Genomic DNA, 17,824 nt, shown 5'->3' with positions numbered 1-17,824 from the left:
AGCTATTACACCAGCAAAAAGAATTAAAATGAGTTTCTGTCTCACAGTTACTCTCATTAAAAATCTATAATTACATAGTCTCATCCCTTTTCAGTGAAACACTAAAACATTATGAAAATTAAACTTCTACTTTAGCTTTAAAAAGTGAAAGACAAGGACAAGCATTTAAGAGCTTTAAAAAACCACACACAATACACTTGACAAAAAGAATATTGAAGCCGTTTATTTTCCTCAACATCCCAGCTACACGGTGCTCCATAGGTTAATTAGAAAAATTATCTTATTGGACCAAACTCTCCATAAAGTGAATGAGATTCTTTTTGGGTTTCTACTAATCTGTAGTATGCTGGCTTCTGAGACAGCAACCATCTATCAAAGTCATTTCTCGGTGGCCTGGTGGGCCGACATCTGTTCAACCAACTGGAAAAAAGTGTCATGCGAGTGGTACAAATGAATTCTACTTCTTCTGTGTATTTTACATTTGCACAAGGAAATTTGTGAACTTCTGTTAAAAGTCATTTAATAAATGACAATGCTCTTTTATGGTACATAATGCTTTACACTAAATAGAAGATTCTTATGAGACAATCTTGCAAATCAAGCCAAAACATAATGTTAGCTTGGCAAATAAATAATAGTCTTGCACTCAACATTAACTTCTCTAAATATAAAACATAAAGCACCATAATCTTCCCCAAATCCATCAACAACCTATCAATAGGAAGAAAGGTCAATTCTCCATAGGTGACTGCTTCTTCTCACCTCTTAAATTATGTTATTCATTGTAATATAAGCCGCATACATCCTGTTCACAAAAGAAGCATCTTGAAAGCTAGCATAGCACAACATATACCAATATGTATTATTTTCTAAAATATTAAGTCTACACAAATTGTATGATAAATTGACCCTTTGTAAACTTCTGAAACAAGTACAATGAAAAATATCTCTTCTTTGATAAACTCCTTCACAAATAAGACTACTTTCACAGTACCACAGGGAGTCTCCATCTCCTTCTAAAATATAACAGATTATTTGAATGAATTCTTAATTTATGAATTATACACAGTACTAAAAAAAGCATTCAAAGAAATCTATTTGGCAATGATTCTTCTTTTTAACACCAAGAACTTTAATAGGCTAGATATGCTCAAGGATAAAGTAAATTTTTTCATTACTACAATGATATCTACTTAATGGGAAAAACCACACTTTAGACTCTCAAGTTTCAAAACCCATCTCTTACATAGCTCAAAACCAGATTAACATAAAAACGAATCTCTTCAGTTTGCCTTTTAAATTTTATGTCAAAAAAAAAAAAAAAAAGGTGGGGGAGAAGGGACTAAATATAACATAAGAACAAGATAGAAAAAAATGTGGCAAGGACTCTAAAACTGCTAAATTACACATAAGAAGAATGTGGTAGGAGCGAATTCATGCTTCACATCTTAGCTTCACCACAAATGACAATCAGAGCAAATGAAAAAGTTCTGCAAACAAGATAGCTGTTAAAACAAGCAAATTAAGCTACAGGTTCTCAGTAGGCAGCTTCCAATTCTCTAGATATATTTCAGGCATTATCATTATCCCAGAGGATTAGTTGGCCCTAATCAAACAGAATTTTTTAGTTAGGAAAGTTGTATCAGAAGTCTGATCTCTGAAAATAATATAGAGAATGAGAACAGAAGGAGATAGCAATTGGAAAGAAACTAACCTGCCCTGTGATTCTGCCTAGTAAGGCCCATATTCCTTGCCCTTCGCTTCGAAGTTTTCCATTCAGGTTTTGTAGTTCTTCTAAAGATTCACACAGCTACAACATAAATAATCAAAATTAGTATGCCAATAAAATATGTAGTAATCCATGGGAAAATTTAAATAATTTATCAACAAGTGTCCAAGAATATCTATACTTATAGTCCATATTTTTTATAGTCCTATTTTTAATATATTTAAGCCACAGTACCGAGGGATGAGGCTATCCAATTACTTAATCAGCAACACTAATAAAATGTAAGCATTTTGTTTTATATTAGCATTTTTACTGACAATAATAATACCTATATTTATCATTCGGTTACAGTTTTCTAGATATTTCATACACATTCTGCTAATTAATCCTTAAAAGTCTACCAAGATGCATTTCCACCATTTTCCCAATAAGAAAATTAAGGATTATATGTGTCTGTGACTTGGCCAAGATCATAGAACTAGCAAGAATCCCCAGATCTTCTGAATCTAATCCCAGTACTCTTTTCACTACAGATGGCTGATATTGGAAACTTACCTCTTATTAATTTTTTTATCACTTAAAATAACATTACAGTAAGTCAATATAGGTTTTATATGCTCATGTTACTTATTATCTAACATTTTGGCCACACCTTGCTTTTATATTCTTTTGATCTCCCTCATCATTACAATGAAGAGGCAGAATGGAAATTTAGATTAGTAGGTATTTTTCTTAAATCAAAAGTAACATTACAAATTCAAGACAAAAACAATAATTTAAAAGTAAGTTTCTTTGTTTTCTACAAACTTAGAAAGTGAGGATCTACAGTATACTAGTTAGAAAGGAGTCAGGCTGGCCTCAAACCCCAACTCTATGACTTGACTATCTATGTGAGTCTGGGCAAATTACTTCACCTCTTTAGGATTCAATTTTCTCCTCTGAAAATGGGAGCAATAATTACAACTCACATTATAAAACAGAAATGAAAATTAAATGAGTTAATATATGTAACATGCTCAAGATTGTACCTGGCACGTAGGAAGTGCTTAGTGTTAGTGCTGATAATACATTCAATAAGAGTAGGAATTGTAGGGAAAGGTCTAAAGATTCCAGAAAATTTTCAAAATGGGACATACATAGAAAGCTCTAATATCACAAATGACATCCACAACAGATCATATTATGTTGTTTTGTAGCCGACTTACCTTATTATATTCCACATGGAGTTTTTCCTGTTCATTCTCTAATTTATCCTTTATATTCTTTTGTTCGGCCATATTTTCCTGAATTTGAATCATGCGCATATTTCTCTCTATTTAAATTAAATATCCAATTTTACTTATTAGAAAATAAAAGCTGATGTACAAAACACACAAAGGAAGAAGCTAGCCATAAAGATGATCATATGGATAATCATACATTGTTTGCAACATTTTTAACCCTATTTACAAATACATGAACTTAGCATTTTACAACAACGCACTACTTAATAGAAAAATAAACATGCTTTTGGGGCGCCTGGGTGGCTCAGTGAGTTAAGTGTCTGACTTTGACTCAGGTCATGATCTCACACGTTGTGAGTTCGAGCCCCGCATCAGGCTCTGTGGGGCTCCAGCTCAGAGCCTGGAGCCTGCTTCAGATTCTGTGTCTCCCTCTCTCTCTGCCCCTCCCCTGCTCATGTTCTGTCTCTCTAAAAATAAATAAATGTCAAAAAAATTTTTTTAAATAAATAAACATGCTTTTTACTTAATATATGTAATGTAGTATGGCTAATACACTTCTAAAAACTGACAGTGTATCAAATATTTCCAATAGCAAATTGTTCTCAATGAAAATGTGAATGTATCAGTGTGTATACTGACCAAAGTAATAATTCACAAAATCAGCAGTGAGAGCAGGTTGCTTATGCTTTCTCCTTCCATCCACACTAGAACTAGTATCTGAATTGTCCACTGGGAAGATATCTGTACTGATTCCCATTAGCTCTGCTTTCCGCATCAGTTTACGAATGGCTGAAGCACTGCTAGTGAGTGGTCTGGGCAATTTTTCCCTTGGAACCCAGGCCTGGGGTCTGGTGGATCGAGCTAGTTCTGCTTTGGCACGATATTGCTGAAGCCGGGCATTGATTCTTGCCTATAAAGGAAAAGCATATATATTTTAAAAGATATTAAAATGCAACATATTCCTTATGATTTCTACTTGTATGTTTAGAGATAGTAAAGACAACTAGAATTTCCTGTATCAAGGCAAATTGTATCTATCCACAGTTCTTAAGATAATATTCTTGGATTACAATAAAAGGTCTACCCCAGTAACGAATCCAGGTCCTAGTCTATGATCTGAGTTGTCAGAAACTAATTTGACTGAACTGAAGTTCCTTTTCTCAATACCTGCAAAAGTCTCTATAAATTCACTTAATTTACATAGAAATACATTTTAAAAGATGGGCAAACTGATCAAATCTTTTACATAAGCAAACACTAAAACAGACTGAAAAAAAGATATGGGCAACATACTGCACTGATAGAATAACTTCTCTAGGGGCGCCTGGGTGGCGCAGTCGGTTAAGCGTCCGACTTCAGCCAGGTCACGATCTCGTGGTCCGTGAGTTCGAGCCCCGCGTCGGGCTCTGGGCTGATGGCTCGGAGCCTGGAGCCTGTTTCCGATTCTGTGTCTCCCTCTCTCTCTGCCCCTCCCCTGTTCATGCTCTGTCTCTCTCTGTCCCAAAAATAAATAAACATTGAAAAAAAATTTAAAAAAAAAAAAAAAAAGAATAACTTCTCTAAGCCACATTTTTCAATGTATTTGGAAACGTGCTTTATAAAAGGCTTCTCTGTTGACTAAGGAGTAACATATTCAGCTACAAACTACACTCACTACCTTAATGACAATCTACTTCCTAGGTAACTAACCAAACTTCATAATTACATTTCACATGTCATTGGCACACACACATGAGATGTGAAATCCATAACCTTGAAAGAAAAAAACATGAGTTTTGGCATGAATCCCGTACCTGTGCTTCTGGTGACAGTTGCTTCTCCCTTTCTTGCAAAGACATTTTACAGTAGGATTGTAGAGCCAAGTAGTTTTTTCTCTTCCATTTTCTGTCTAACCTATCTGCATGTTGCTTACAATAAGCAAAAAATGGATCTGCTATATCCTATACCAAAAAAAAAAAAAAAAAACAGAAGGGAGGAGTGAATATTTTCACTTCAAAGGGTTATAAACAACCTAACACAAGAGATAATATTTGCTTTTTGAAGAATCTCCTATGTTGTTGGTTATTTCTAAAATAAATTACAAAAGTAACTTTTATACACAATGATAAAAATTGCTGCTTTTGAAACTTAATCCTGTATATCAACTTCAAATTAACAACTATTTTTTTCTTTAAAGGGCCTTGTAGATTTAAAAACACTGAAATAAAATCTTAGGTATTGTATTTAGTTAAACTTGTGTACCTAAATACAGAAAATACAGGACTAGCTAACACAGATAAGTGGAACATTTTTAACTGGCTAGCAATGCATGGCCAGATTCTACCCAAGACAAAAATGGATTAAGAAGGCCAGACTTCTTTTTACTTTTTACTTCTATTTACTGTCAATTGAACACATTAGGTATCACCTTTAACTCTTTATACAACTTTAAAACCTCAAACAGAAAATATAGCTCTCTCATAGCCATCTCTCTGGATACTAACCTAAAGGGTCTATTTTTTATTCATAAAGAGTAGAGTACCAAAAAAAATTTTACTCTATCAAAAACAAAAATAATTTGTAAATATTTAGCCAAAACAAGTAATCTGCATTGTGATTGCCAAAAAAATAACTGGGAGTTCATTCTTTAGGTCTGTCCCAAGGAGAAGAAATAAAGATAAGCTCTCCATATATAGTTTTTATCCAAGTTATGTTAGAAGGGTCTCTTAGTAAGGTGAGATTTTACAACCCAAAGAGAAATGATGACACTAAAAAAAAGAAACAAATGAGAAAGAACAGAAAGGAATATAATAACAATAACAATAAATATGAGGTATCCTTAACATAAAAAAAGTGTATGAGGCAATTCTGTAGTGTGATATCCACAAATGTCACAATATAGTACTGTGGATAACATCACAGAATTTAGAAGTACAAAAAGCCTGGACACAATTTGAGCCACTGAAATTTAATGCATGAATGATTTCAGTCCATTAAGTCAAAGGTTATGGGGAAAAAAAAATCAATAAAAATCTATACTCTATTTCCATTGTTTCAATGAGAACTTTCTACATGGTAACAGGGTGCGAACAATACCAAAATTATACTTTATCACAGAAGAAACTACCATATGGTTTACATGAAATATAAGTAACCTTAAGGGAAACTATATGGTGTGAAACAAATTTCTGTCAGCATAACTGAATCTGTGCTATTGTTCGATTTTAAATAATAAATACATTATATCATAACATGGTTTGAACATTCAAAATAATTTGGAATTCACACAAAGCAGATCAGAAAGAATAGAAACTTTCGGGCACCTGGGTGGCTCAGTCAATTGAGCGTCCAACTCTCGATTTGGGCTTAGGTCACAATCCCAGAGATGTGGGATTATACTCCATGTTGGCCTCTGTGCTGACAGCATGGAGCCTACTTGGGATTCTCTCTCTCCCTTTGCCCCTCTCCCCAACTTGCCGCTACCCTCTCTCTCTCTAAAAGAGAGAGAGAGAGAGAGAGGGAGGGAGGGAGAGAGAGAGAAAGAAAAAGAAAAGAATAGAAACTTTAAATGTATCCTCACCACTGAGATAAAAAGTACTGTCAGAAGGCTACAAAAAGTCATTAGAACATAGTAAGGTATATGATGTCACTAGATGAAACTAGGGTACTTACTCTCTTTTTCCACCTTGCTTTTACTGCCTATATAAAACAGCCATTAAGAAGAAATCCCACTTAACAAACCAATCTGTAAAAGGGGTGGGAGGGGGAGGGGGGAGCTTTCTCGAATGTCATATAAAATTGAAACAGAAGATATGCCCACAAACAGCAGATTTGTTTTACTTTAAAATTTGTCTTTTAATTAAATATGCTATTATATTACATGAATCTTAGTCTACAGAAGTATAATAGCCAAGAACTTCCTTTAACAGAATAATTACTGCCAAGAGCAAATCTTATTGATACTGATTCTTGGGTTTTAAAACACTGTTCAGAAATCTTTATAACTTTCCAATTCTATAAGTGTTTATAAGAAGACATCAGAAACACATGTAAATAGACTTAAGTCATTCCCCACAAAAAAGTACACCTAACAAGGAAGCAAATGTGGAGAAAAGTCACATTTTGTTATTCTAGCATCCAGAATTCCTACCTAATCAATCAAGGGAGGCAGCAAGGCAAAGGAAAAGCCTCAGGTCCTGTTTCTACATCCTGATTTATTTCAATTTCCCCTGTAAATTTCCCCAGATGAGATTAGAGACAGAGACATGCAGACCACAGATGCAAACTATTTACTTAATGTAATATTGTGTTTCGTTTGTTTCATTTCCATGTGCATGCCTTTAGATACAGGGATGTATGCTCTAAATCACTATAGACTCCGTTACATTCCACTGTCCCATCATGCAGCTACTTTACACATTTTTGTTAGCCACTGTCTACCCTCCCCCCAAAATGTTGAATGGCAACTATACAAAGGAACCCAAACTGCCATAGTATGAGAGGTAAAGCTCTCAATAAGTTCTAAAAGAAATGGCTATAAAGGAGTCTTCCTGATTGCAAAGCTCAAAGTTTTCCATAAGTACAGTAATACCCTACCCTACAGACTCCATGATCTGGGTATTCACTTGGGATTTTTCTCATCTTCTAAGTCTTACTTGTACTGCCCCTCTGCACTGCTGCCCACCATCTAGAGTGTAGTCAACACTAATCCACATAACCTTATTATATAATTAATTATGCTTCTATGTCTTCCTAAGAGCTGTAAAAATGCTCAAAATTTATCCAGTACCCTTCATCAATTAAAGTACAATTCTTAAGAATCAAAGCTGGTACAAAAACACGTATCCAACACATAACTGCTATAGAATTCATTTATTCATAAAATATATCCCTCGGGGCTCCTGGGTGGCTCAGTCAGTTAAGCGTCCGACTTCAGCTCAGGTCATGATCTCACGGTTTGTGAGTTCGAGCCCTGCACCAGGCTCTGTGCTGACAACTCAGAGCCTGGAGCTTGCTTTGGATTCTGTGTCTCCCTCTCTCTCTGCCCTTCCCCTGCTTGTGCTATCTCTCTTTCAAAAATGAATAAACATTAAAAAAATGTAAAAAAATATATACCCCTCAAAATCTGCTCAACAAATTTTCATTACATTATCTTTTTTACTTGTTTCTTGTCTACAAAATAAATGGGAAAAGATAAAGACCCAATATAAATATACATATATGTTTTTATGTAACACTGAAAATTTATCCAGTAAAAGAAGGAACATGACCAAAAGTTTATAGGTACACCACAGATCCACCATGAACAGATAATAAGAATTACCAAGCAAATACTCAAATGCCTATCTAACACAAGAACTTAAAGAAATCAACAAAACTTAGTCTCAGGACTCCTTAACAGTCTTCAAAATTATTGAAGACCTCAAAGAGACCTATGTGAGTTATTTTATAGATAGTCCCCATTAGAAATTAAAAAACAAAATTTTAAAACATTTATTCATTTTAAAATAATAATCCATTACATGTTAAGATAAATAACACTTTTATTAAAAATACCATAATTTACATATACACAAACTCAGTGAGAAGGGTGGCACTGTTTTACATTTTCAAATCTCTTTAATGTCTAGAGAGCTCACTTTATTAAAGATGGCTGGATTCTCAAAACTATTTCCACATTCAGTATGTTATATTGTTATGCATCATATAATCCCTGAAAATCTCCACTATTGCTCATGAGATAATTAAGAGTAAAAAATGTATATACTGTTTTCATATTGTTACAAAGATAGTTTCAACCTCACAAACCTCTTGAAAGAGATTAAGGAGTCCCCAAAATGTGCTTTGAAAAAAACTGTCTAATCTAAAGCTAATAAACCTGGAAGGAAAATTATAAGATTAAAAACACTTGTAAAGAGATAGAAATACAGATATTGAAGAAAGGGTAATGATTTTATTTAAAGAAACAGAGCAAAGTTATCCAAACATAATTTCAGATCCTCCTATAAAAAATGCTGACATATTAATACTTTAAAACAACTTGGATTATGTTTCATTTTACCTGTCAGATCTCGCTATAAAAAGCTTAACATGTTTTCCAAATGTCTAACTAGCTTTAAGACTGAAAAACTCATATATTGTTTACTCTTGAAATTTTAGACCAGTGATCTAAGCAAAGACTTTAAAAATATGCTTGTTAAATTCTTCTATCATGCACACCTATTGTAGGACATAATAGAGTTATGAGACATCTTTTGAACATATTCACCAACGATGGTTTTAAATAAACCTACCTCTTCTGCTGCTGCCTCTGAAAGCAGACCTTCCTTCTGGGCACAGGTCACATGGAAATAGGCTCTGCACATCCCTGCATCACAGCTAATGCAAACTCCAGTTCTAGCAAAACGAGGGTCTTCACAGAAGCTACATTCCTAAAATGGAATAACAGGAAAACTCTCAGAATAAAAATATCTCTAAAACAAGACTGCATTCTCATACAAAGCGTCCATAAAATACAAATAGTGAATCAATAGCATATCAATAAAACAATAACTGTGGGCAAGAAAAGAGTTTATATGAAAAAATTCTCTCTAGAATTCTAATGAACCAAAATTCCACTGATACAATAATGATGACACTAATAATAATAATAATAATAATAATAAGGATTTACTATGTGCTAGCCACTATTCTAAACACTTTACATATATTAACATATGTAACCATTTGATCCACTATTCCACACTAACATATGAAAGACGTATTACCTCCATTTTACACATGAGAAAACGAAGACAGGTTAAGAAATCTGCTCAGAATAACACAAAAAAATAATTGTCAAGTCAGTCTTCAAACCAGAGTAATCTAAAAGTCATTGTTCTTAACCATGAAGCTATAATGACTTGAACAACATAATACTGCTTGGAAAATGAAAGAAAATAAGTAAGAAGCCAGAGAAATTCGCCAAAAAAAATCTAGGTACTGGAACCAAAGAAATCATTTTTAAAATATCTTTAAGAGAATTAAAAAGTAATCTTATGTAAACAATCTGATGAAATTGGTTGTGATACACAATGTAGCCAACTAGTTAAATCCTTTCTGAATACAAAGGGAAGAACTGTAAAACTGAAAGTTTCAACAAATGAAATTACCCCCAATCCTCCCCAAATTTATTTTTTTATCCTTTTCACTATCTATACCACAGAGAGAGAAAAAGAAATCTAGTCTTAAAATATAAACTACTCTAATGATAGGAATCTTCGTTTAAAAAAAAAAAACCTGCTAAACTGTGAAAGATTGCCAGTAGACATTTAAAGAAGAACTGTTTAGTAAATATATTCTAAGTAAATTAAATATAAGGGAAACATATACAGAAGAAAATTAAAAAGTTTCAGTAGGCACTAAAAATATCATTTTAATACTGTAACAGTAAGTAACTACCTAGGAGGTAGACAGCACCCAACTGATACATCAGCAATGAATGAAAACAGCAAGAATAGGAATCTGGGTATAGATGTGAAAATATACCCAAATCCTGGCACTCTACTGCTTGGTTAAGGTTTTTTTTTTTTTTTCTAGTAACAGTAGGAGGCATATGGTAGGATGTATCAGTAAATAGTAATCTAAACATGAGACCAAAAAAGAGACAAAGAATGAGACAGAAGGAGAGAAAATGGAAGAGAGAGAAATGGAGAAATTAAATTATTTCAATAATGTCAACAGCACAAACAGAACCAAAGTGCTTAAGAAGTTCCCAAACTAATTTAATGTAATACAATGAAGTTGAAGGGATTTCAGAGTGAATACAAGAAAAAATTTCCTGACAAAAAGTCTTATAAAGACTATAGAACAATCTAACAAAGAAATGGGAATCTTCTTCAATTGCCTGAATCATTTAAAATGCTAGCAGAACTATGCTAAGCAACTGAGAACACAGGGGAGAAAGTAACCAGGATTAGGAAATGGATAGATAATGTGGTCTAGAAGAACTGTCCCAGTTATAATTCACATCACTGACTGTACCAATAAGCTAGAGAATACATAATTTTTTTACTCTACTTTCTAATCACACTTCAAAACAAAAGAAGGTGATAATGAAAAATCAGCTGACGATTATATATTTAATGATTCTCTTTTTCAGTTCAGAGGTCATTGCTGGTTTCAGTTATATGAAGTAATATCTGGTTCTTGTTTTTTTTATTGCTTCTAGATTTGTAATTATGATAATAATGTGTGCCTAATGAAAATTACTTAAGCCAGTCCCTTCTAGGCTCTGTACTCGTGAATTCTGAAGCTGATCTCAAAAAGCACTAACTTTCACTTCCAATAATGGTGGACTAGGTAATACTAGGTAGGTATTAATCCTGCTAGAAACTAGAAAATGTGAACAAATTATTTTTTTTTTAACTATAGCTTAAGGCATTAGAAAGATAACAAGATAGTACAGAATTACCTGAGGACCAGGAAAGTAAGTTCACTGCTTGGGCCTGCTTTTCTCCCTGGGGTCTTTAACTAATTCTGGAGAAAAAAGCTGCAGACAGTTCAATAGAAATTACCCAAACTAAAGCACAAGAGTACTGGAGTGAGGCTGGAGGGTGAGGGATGGGGGCTGTGGTTAGAGCCTGAGGAGAATATTCTACATATAGCAGCAGAAGCTGTCAAATTTTTGAATTTTCACCATCAGAATTTTCCAAAAACCTTTAAGTTTCCCACCCACCTTAATGTATTACTGACACTATCACAGTCTTCCTTCCCAATTTCCCAAGGGACAGTAATGGAAGAGAATGTATCAGTGCCTAATTGGTTCTAGTATTCCAGGGATGTCTATAATAATTATATACCTAAGTTTAAATTAATAAGTGTATTTTTTGTTTGTTGTTTTTATTTTTTGAGAGACAGAGAGAGACAGTGTGAGTAGGGGAGGGGCAGAGAGAGACAGGGAGACACAGAATCCGAAGCTCCAGGCTCTGAACTGTCAGCACAGAGCCCGACTCAGAGCTCGAACTCACAGAAGGTGAGATCATGACCTGAGCCAAAGCCAGATGCTTGACCGACTGAGCCACCCAGGTGCCCCAGTAAGTGTATTTTTATCACTTATAATCCTAAAGCTCAATCAATAAAAACCAATTTATAAATTATTGAGGCTGAGAATGATTTGCAAGGCAGGCTATGCAGTCATTTAAAAAAAAAAAAGGTCCTTGAAACCTGAGTAAAATAATAGGTGTCCCTTTTCCTCTTTTCATAATTTTGGTAAATTTCACTTCAAAAATAAAGTCAGAAATTAGGTTTGTATTTGATCTTACTGATCTGAGAACTCATGTGTACTAGGGAGTATACTAAATACCACAAAAATAGAAGTAGTATCAATTATCATTTTACCCCATAGGTAACTCTAAATTAAGAATACATGGAAGAATTTATAAATTACTGGCTTTCTGGGAAAATTACTAACAATAATAAATGATTTAGTGCTAAATGTTCTACAAATAGTATCATTACTAATAAGCATTTCTGTAGTGAACAACGATATCAGTAAAAAGTCATATAAACAAATTTTTCTCTTTTAGACAATCAAAAACACTTTGCCTCACCTTGGCACCATATTTGGAATAGTTCATTTCTGTCAGTGTTACTGGTCGTAATTTGTCAATATCTCCAAAGGCTACTCCAGGAACATACAGGGCACAGACAATATGAACCCATCTATAAGGAGAGAAAAATATGATTTTGCTATCAAACTTTCATAAAATGCCCACAAGGAAAATAAACATAAAACACGTGTGTGCCATCACAAGTAACTACTGAAAGAATTCTATAGTCAGACCTTCACAATCTCCCACAACTGAAGAATATGGAATAAGCACAACTCAATAAGCACTACTTTTCTAGCAGCTTAGCCCAAGCTAAGAATTAACAACTATAATTGCCTTTCACTTAAATTCACTGCATTTTGCACTTACCTGTTATTCTTAAATATTTGCACAAAACCACTATACAAATGAAACGTCATTTTCTTACTATGAGAAGATTCACATTCATTATTTTAAGCTCTCTGAGAAGGATCCTAATTTAAGAACTGTGAAGTAATTCTGTAGTAAGTAAGTAAAATTGCTCTTTCTTGTTACTGTTTTCTAAAAGCTGTTGGAGAGGCCATCAGGACAATTTAAAATTTGGGTGGGCGGGGCGCCTGGGTGACTCAGTCAGTCAAGAGTCCGACTCTTGATTCTGACTCAGGTCATGATCTCATGGTTTTTGAGTTCAAACCCCACATCAGACTCTGTGCTGGCAGCAGGGAGCCTGCTTGGGATCCTTTCTTTCCCTTTCTCTCTGCCTCTCCCCTGCTCATGCGCGCTCTCTCTCTCTCTTAAAATAAATAAACTTTAAAAAAATAAATAAAACAATTTTTGGTGGTCATCCTTTCTTTCTTCCCAGGTTAAAACTGATTGCTAGAAGACTGTAGACAACAGTTATATAATATAAGGAAGTCCTATCTCATTCAACTAATCTGTTCACCATTCAACCTTTGTACTTAAAACTTACATGCCCCACATACATTTTTTTTAAGTCTGAATGATGCTGCAACACTAAACAAAGAATGCTCAAAGTTTTAGTACATGAAAAAGTTGCAGTACACAGAATGGGGAGTTGATTCTAATTCTTTTTTAAAAGCTGCACTAAAAATGCATTTAGGAACCCTTTGTTTACTTACAACCATACAATATATGGGATCAATGGTTTTAAAATTTTTAAACAGATCTGTATCACTTCTTTAAGAAAGAAGGTAAAAATGAGATGGTAAATCTGCCTTCACCTTGTGACTATATTAACAATAAATTCTGCTTTATCACAGTTTGAGAGGCTATCATTGCCACATGGCTGTGTTTTGTGACACACTGTAAGTTTTAAAAGAAGATGACTAAGAATCATTTTATAGAGGTCCTGGGGAAAATAGTTACGAATCTTTAAAAATTATCTTTTTTATTGAGAAGAAATTCCAAGATTTTGAGATTTTCTTGATAGACTGTTTTAATTCAACCTCCCAAATGCATCCCGCGGAGTTCAATATAAAGATACACATCTTCAACAAGCAGCTGCTTTCTCAATTTAATTTGCACAGTTTTTTCATGCTCCACTGGTGTATTAAATGCCACTGTACTCTGCAGGAGTTTATCTTTGATAAACCCAACAGCTGGCTGCTTGCTTCCTACTGACCTTCTGAAAATGTTTTAGTACAAGCCATGCAAGTACTACAGATTTAAACTGCCATTTCAGTGTGATTGGCACACAAGTGTATCATTTCCCCAAATCACTCATGTGAGGATGCCAACTTGGGTCTTTATTAAAACACCTATCAAACAGCTGAGACAATTTCCATCCTTTGTAATACCTGTTGTAAATATTTTTTTGTTCATTTGTTTAACTGCACAAACTTTAGAACTCTATAATTAATACAAATTGAAAAATCAAAACGAATAGTCTTCTTTGTTACTTTAACATCCATTTTGCTTGGAGCTATGATGACAGATGTTGATTGGGGAAAGGAATACAAAACAAGCACCACATAAAGCCATGAAGAAACAGAGTCAAATTGTCATAGCATAGAAACTATTAATAAATTCTTTTAAATTCACATATTTTAATAAAGAAAACTAACCAGATACTTATCAAAGGCTCAATCAGAATGGGAACAATTTTATTTTTAAAATATCTGATTTTTGAGACAGCTCAAGTGGGGGAGGGGCAGAGGGACAGAGGATTCAAAGTGCTGCTGACAGCAGTGAGCCTGATATAGGGCTCACACTCAGGAATCTAACTGTGAGATCATGACCTGAGCCAAAGTCAGACACACTCAACCGACTGAGCCACCCAGGCACCCCAGAATGGGAACTATTTTAATCAATCAAATTTGATTTTGAAACATGTGTTTGTAGTGCTTTTACAATATGTAAAATAAATCCACTTTCATTGTCATTTTCATTCCATTTATTCACTCATTAATCAATTACTAAGTCACTGCTAGAAACAGAGCACCACAGAGGCAGTTTAGAAGTTACAATTATGTAATGTGAAGTGCTTTCAGCATAGTGTTGTGCATGCTATCTCTAAGTTATTAGAGTCTATTATTTCCCATAATCAGACCACTTAGAGTAAAATACTCTTCCTAAGGAATGGAATAAAAATTTAATGACAAAAATGTACTCATGGTTTTCTTACATTAGATCACATCATTTCCTATGTAGAACTTGCAGCTCCCATCAGAAACAAAGGGTGAAAAAAAGCCCATGTGATAGAAGTCAATTTCAAAACTTCTTTCATTCTTTCCATATTTTGTTCTTTCTTTCCTCCCATTTTCCATTTGAAACTAGAATACTATATGGCTTTGATCAAATCTTCTTGGCTATTTTTTTGCCTTGAATCAAAGCATATCAAGCTTCAACAGTATCCATCAAACTGTATCAAGACCTATAATTTCCACCATAGCCTACAGGTAAGTGTGGGTATCAAGGCAAATAAAATGTTCAAATACTATAATGGAACTTTTGCCAGGCCATACCATCAAGGTAGTGTCTACATAGGTAAGACCCATAGCAGTCAGTGAAAATATTTCTCAGTAAATCTAATTAAAGAGGCCTATCTTTTCTCCATACAGAAAAAATTTTACAAGCTATTTTGTGGATTATAATAGCATGAAGAGACAGGTACTTTATAGTTTCCCAATAGAACTTTCAAATTATGAACAAGAAAAGAGGTAAAACAAATTCTCTTCCCTAAAAGCAAACTGTTTTCCAAAGTTGCCCTACTTATTCACCACAATTTATCACCAAAAATTTCAACTCTTGGAACAAAATAGTTACCACAAGGAATTTATGCAGCTGGTACTCTATGATTACCTTAAGAAAGTAGAACAGTATTGGTAGTAATAAAGCACTAGTAGCAGCAGTGGAAGCAGGAGTAGAAATAAGGAGACATTTATTAACCACTTATGTTCCAGAAACTGTACTGTTTATAGGAATCACCTCATTTAATTCTCTCAAAAGGGCTAAGGAAATGGAGGTTTAAAAAGGCTTTATCACATGTCTATAATCACAGTTGGTAAGGAAAGACCAGAATCCAAATATAGGCAGTCCAACTTGAAAGCACATACTTCTAATGCTGTAAACTCCCTAATTCTGGTCCAAGTCAGTGCAAATGTGAAATAATGCCCATGTCAATGATACAGACTAAAGATTTTATCTTCTTGGATGGGCAATAAGGAAGAAGAGGTAAGATTTTTAGCCATTTTTCCCAGACATCAACACCCAGGGTTCTCCAAGATTCCATGGTAGATTCTATGTTATCCCAACAATCTTGTACGGCAACATTTCTCATGGGCTTCCACTAACTCAGTTTGAAAAATAAGAAAACTATTTTTTACTTTACTAAAGTAATATGTATTAAATTTTAAAGGCTATCCTTTATTTTGGGATAAAATGTATATCCTATCCTTTTCAACATTAAAATATGGCAAACCATTCTGAAAATCTGTATAGGTTATCTTGTTCCCATCCGAATATTAAACATGTTTCTAAAAAAATATTGAAATAACATTATATCACAAAATAAAAAACAATATATTTTAGTACTCCTCTTATATTGGGGAAGGGGGGGATAGGCAGTGATCCACAAAATAAAATCTTAATCATCTATTCCAGATGGTAGTCTCTTGGGCAAAAACCAAAATCATGGGAAATGTCAACACTATTATGACAACAATCTCTCAAATTTAATAATAAAGATGAGTGTGAACATAGTGAAAAGAACATAGGTCTTTGTGCTAGTTATCAATTTACTGCCTCTCACCTCCAAGTCCACCTGTAAATATGTGCGAAATATGAAACAATGGACAAAATCCCTTTAGCATTTCTCCTTCACAGTTAGCATGATATTAAGCTGTCTTAGGAGAAGTTGTAGACAGCACTGCAGGAGGAAGTTATTTCTCACCAGGGATGAAGAAGGACATCTGCCAGTGCTCTGCCTCAGCCACATACACCTACTCTCTGTAACCTCAGAGGCCAAGACTGGAGACAATTTTTCTGTGGCTCTCTTAACACAGACACCACACACTACAGACATCCCACCACTGCCCCAGCTCCCTCTGCAACCTGTGCTTAGACACCCACTTGCCAAGAACTAAAGACCAGTTCTGGCCCAAGCAAACCAGCAAACATCTCTGCCCTCTAGTAGGTTGCAACTACACCTTCTCCAACAAAGTTGAACCCCAGTCTGTGGTGGGGTCTTCCAAGTTGGTCATTCCCTGGTTACTCTCCCTCGGCCTTAGGATATCCTTTAGAGTTCTTTTATATTATAATTACTTTTCTTTTTAATTTTTAAAAATGTTTTTATTTATTTTTGAAAGAGAGAGACAGAGTGAGAGCAGGGGAGGGACAGAGAGAGACGGAGACACAGAATCCGAAGCAGGCTCCAGGCTCTGAGCTGTCAGCACAGACAGATGCAGGGCTTGAACTCACGAACCATGAGATACTGAACTGAGCTGAAGTCAGACACAACCAACTCAGCCACCCAGGAGCCTCTATCATAGTTACTCTTTATCATAGCTTAATAATTCTGTAAATTAAACTTTCCCTTTTAAAATCACTGTATGCGTTCTGTCTCCTGATATACTCATTAAGTCAGATAGATCTGGGTTCAAATTTGACTGTTCATCAGCCTGTGGCCTTGATCAAATTAAAATTACTTAATGATCTGAGCCTCCAGTACTATACCTATAATATGGAAAACTTTAGCCCCTGTCTCATCATAGAGTCATTACTGGGATTAAATACAACTATGGGCATAAAAGCAAATACAGATAATCAATAAATGGTCTTTTCTCCTCCTTCCCCTGATGTGTAGC

The 17,824-nt window shown here is 34.5% G+C and overlaps 1 protein-coding gene across 6 annotated transcripts in view; it reads right to left on the bottom strand.

Moving 5' to 3' along the window:
* PHF14 (PHD finger protein 14) overlaps positions 1 to 17,824 on the bottom strand; it is a 210,591-nt gene that overhangs the window by 155,625 nt on the left and 37,142 nt on the right. For all 6 annotated transcript variants that reach the window (XM_047095550.1, XM_047095552.1, XM_047095553.1 and 3 more), the window contains 6 exons: positions 12,522 to 12,633; positions 9,225 to 9,362; positions 4,746 to 4,892; positions 3,592 to 3,862; positions 2,935 to 3,041; positions 1,715 to 1,810 (listed from right to left, as the gene is read on the bottom strand). In XM_047095550.1, the coding sequence (XP_046951506.1) occupies positions 1,715 to 1,810; positions 2,935 to 3,041; positions 3,592 to 3,862; positions 4,746 to 4,892; positions 9,225 to 9,362; positions 12,522 to 12,633 (871 nt within the window). The remainder of the gene's footprint in view (positions 1 to 1,714; positions 1,811 to 2,934; positions 3,042 to 3,591; positions 3,863 to 4,745; positions 4,893 to 9,224; positions 9,363 to 12,521; positions 12,634 to 17,824) is intronic.

This window comes from Lynx rufus, unplaced genomic scaffold, assembly GCF_022079265.1.
Source record: "Lynx rufus isolate CCGP_SWC_20201006 ecotype Redwood Valley unplaced genomic scaffold, mLynRuf1.p SCAF_4, whole genome shotgun sequence".
Taxonomy (NCBI): Eukaryota; Metazoa; Chordata; class Mammalia; order Carnivora; family Felidae; genus Lynx; species Lynx rufus.
This window is presented reverse-complemented; position numbering and strand designations above follow the sequence as displayed.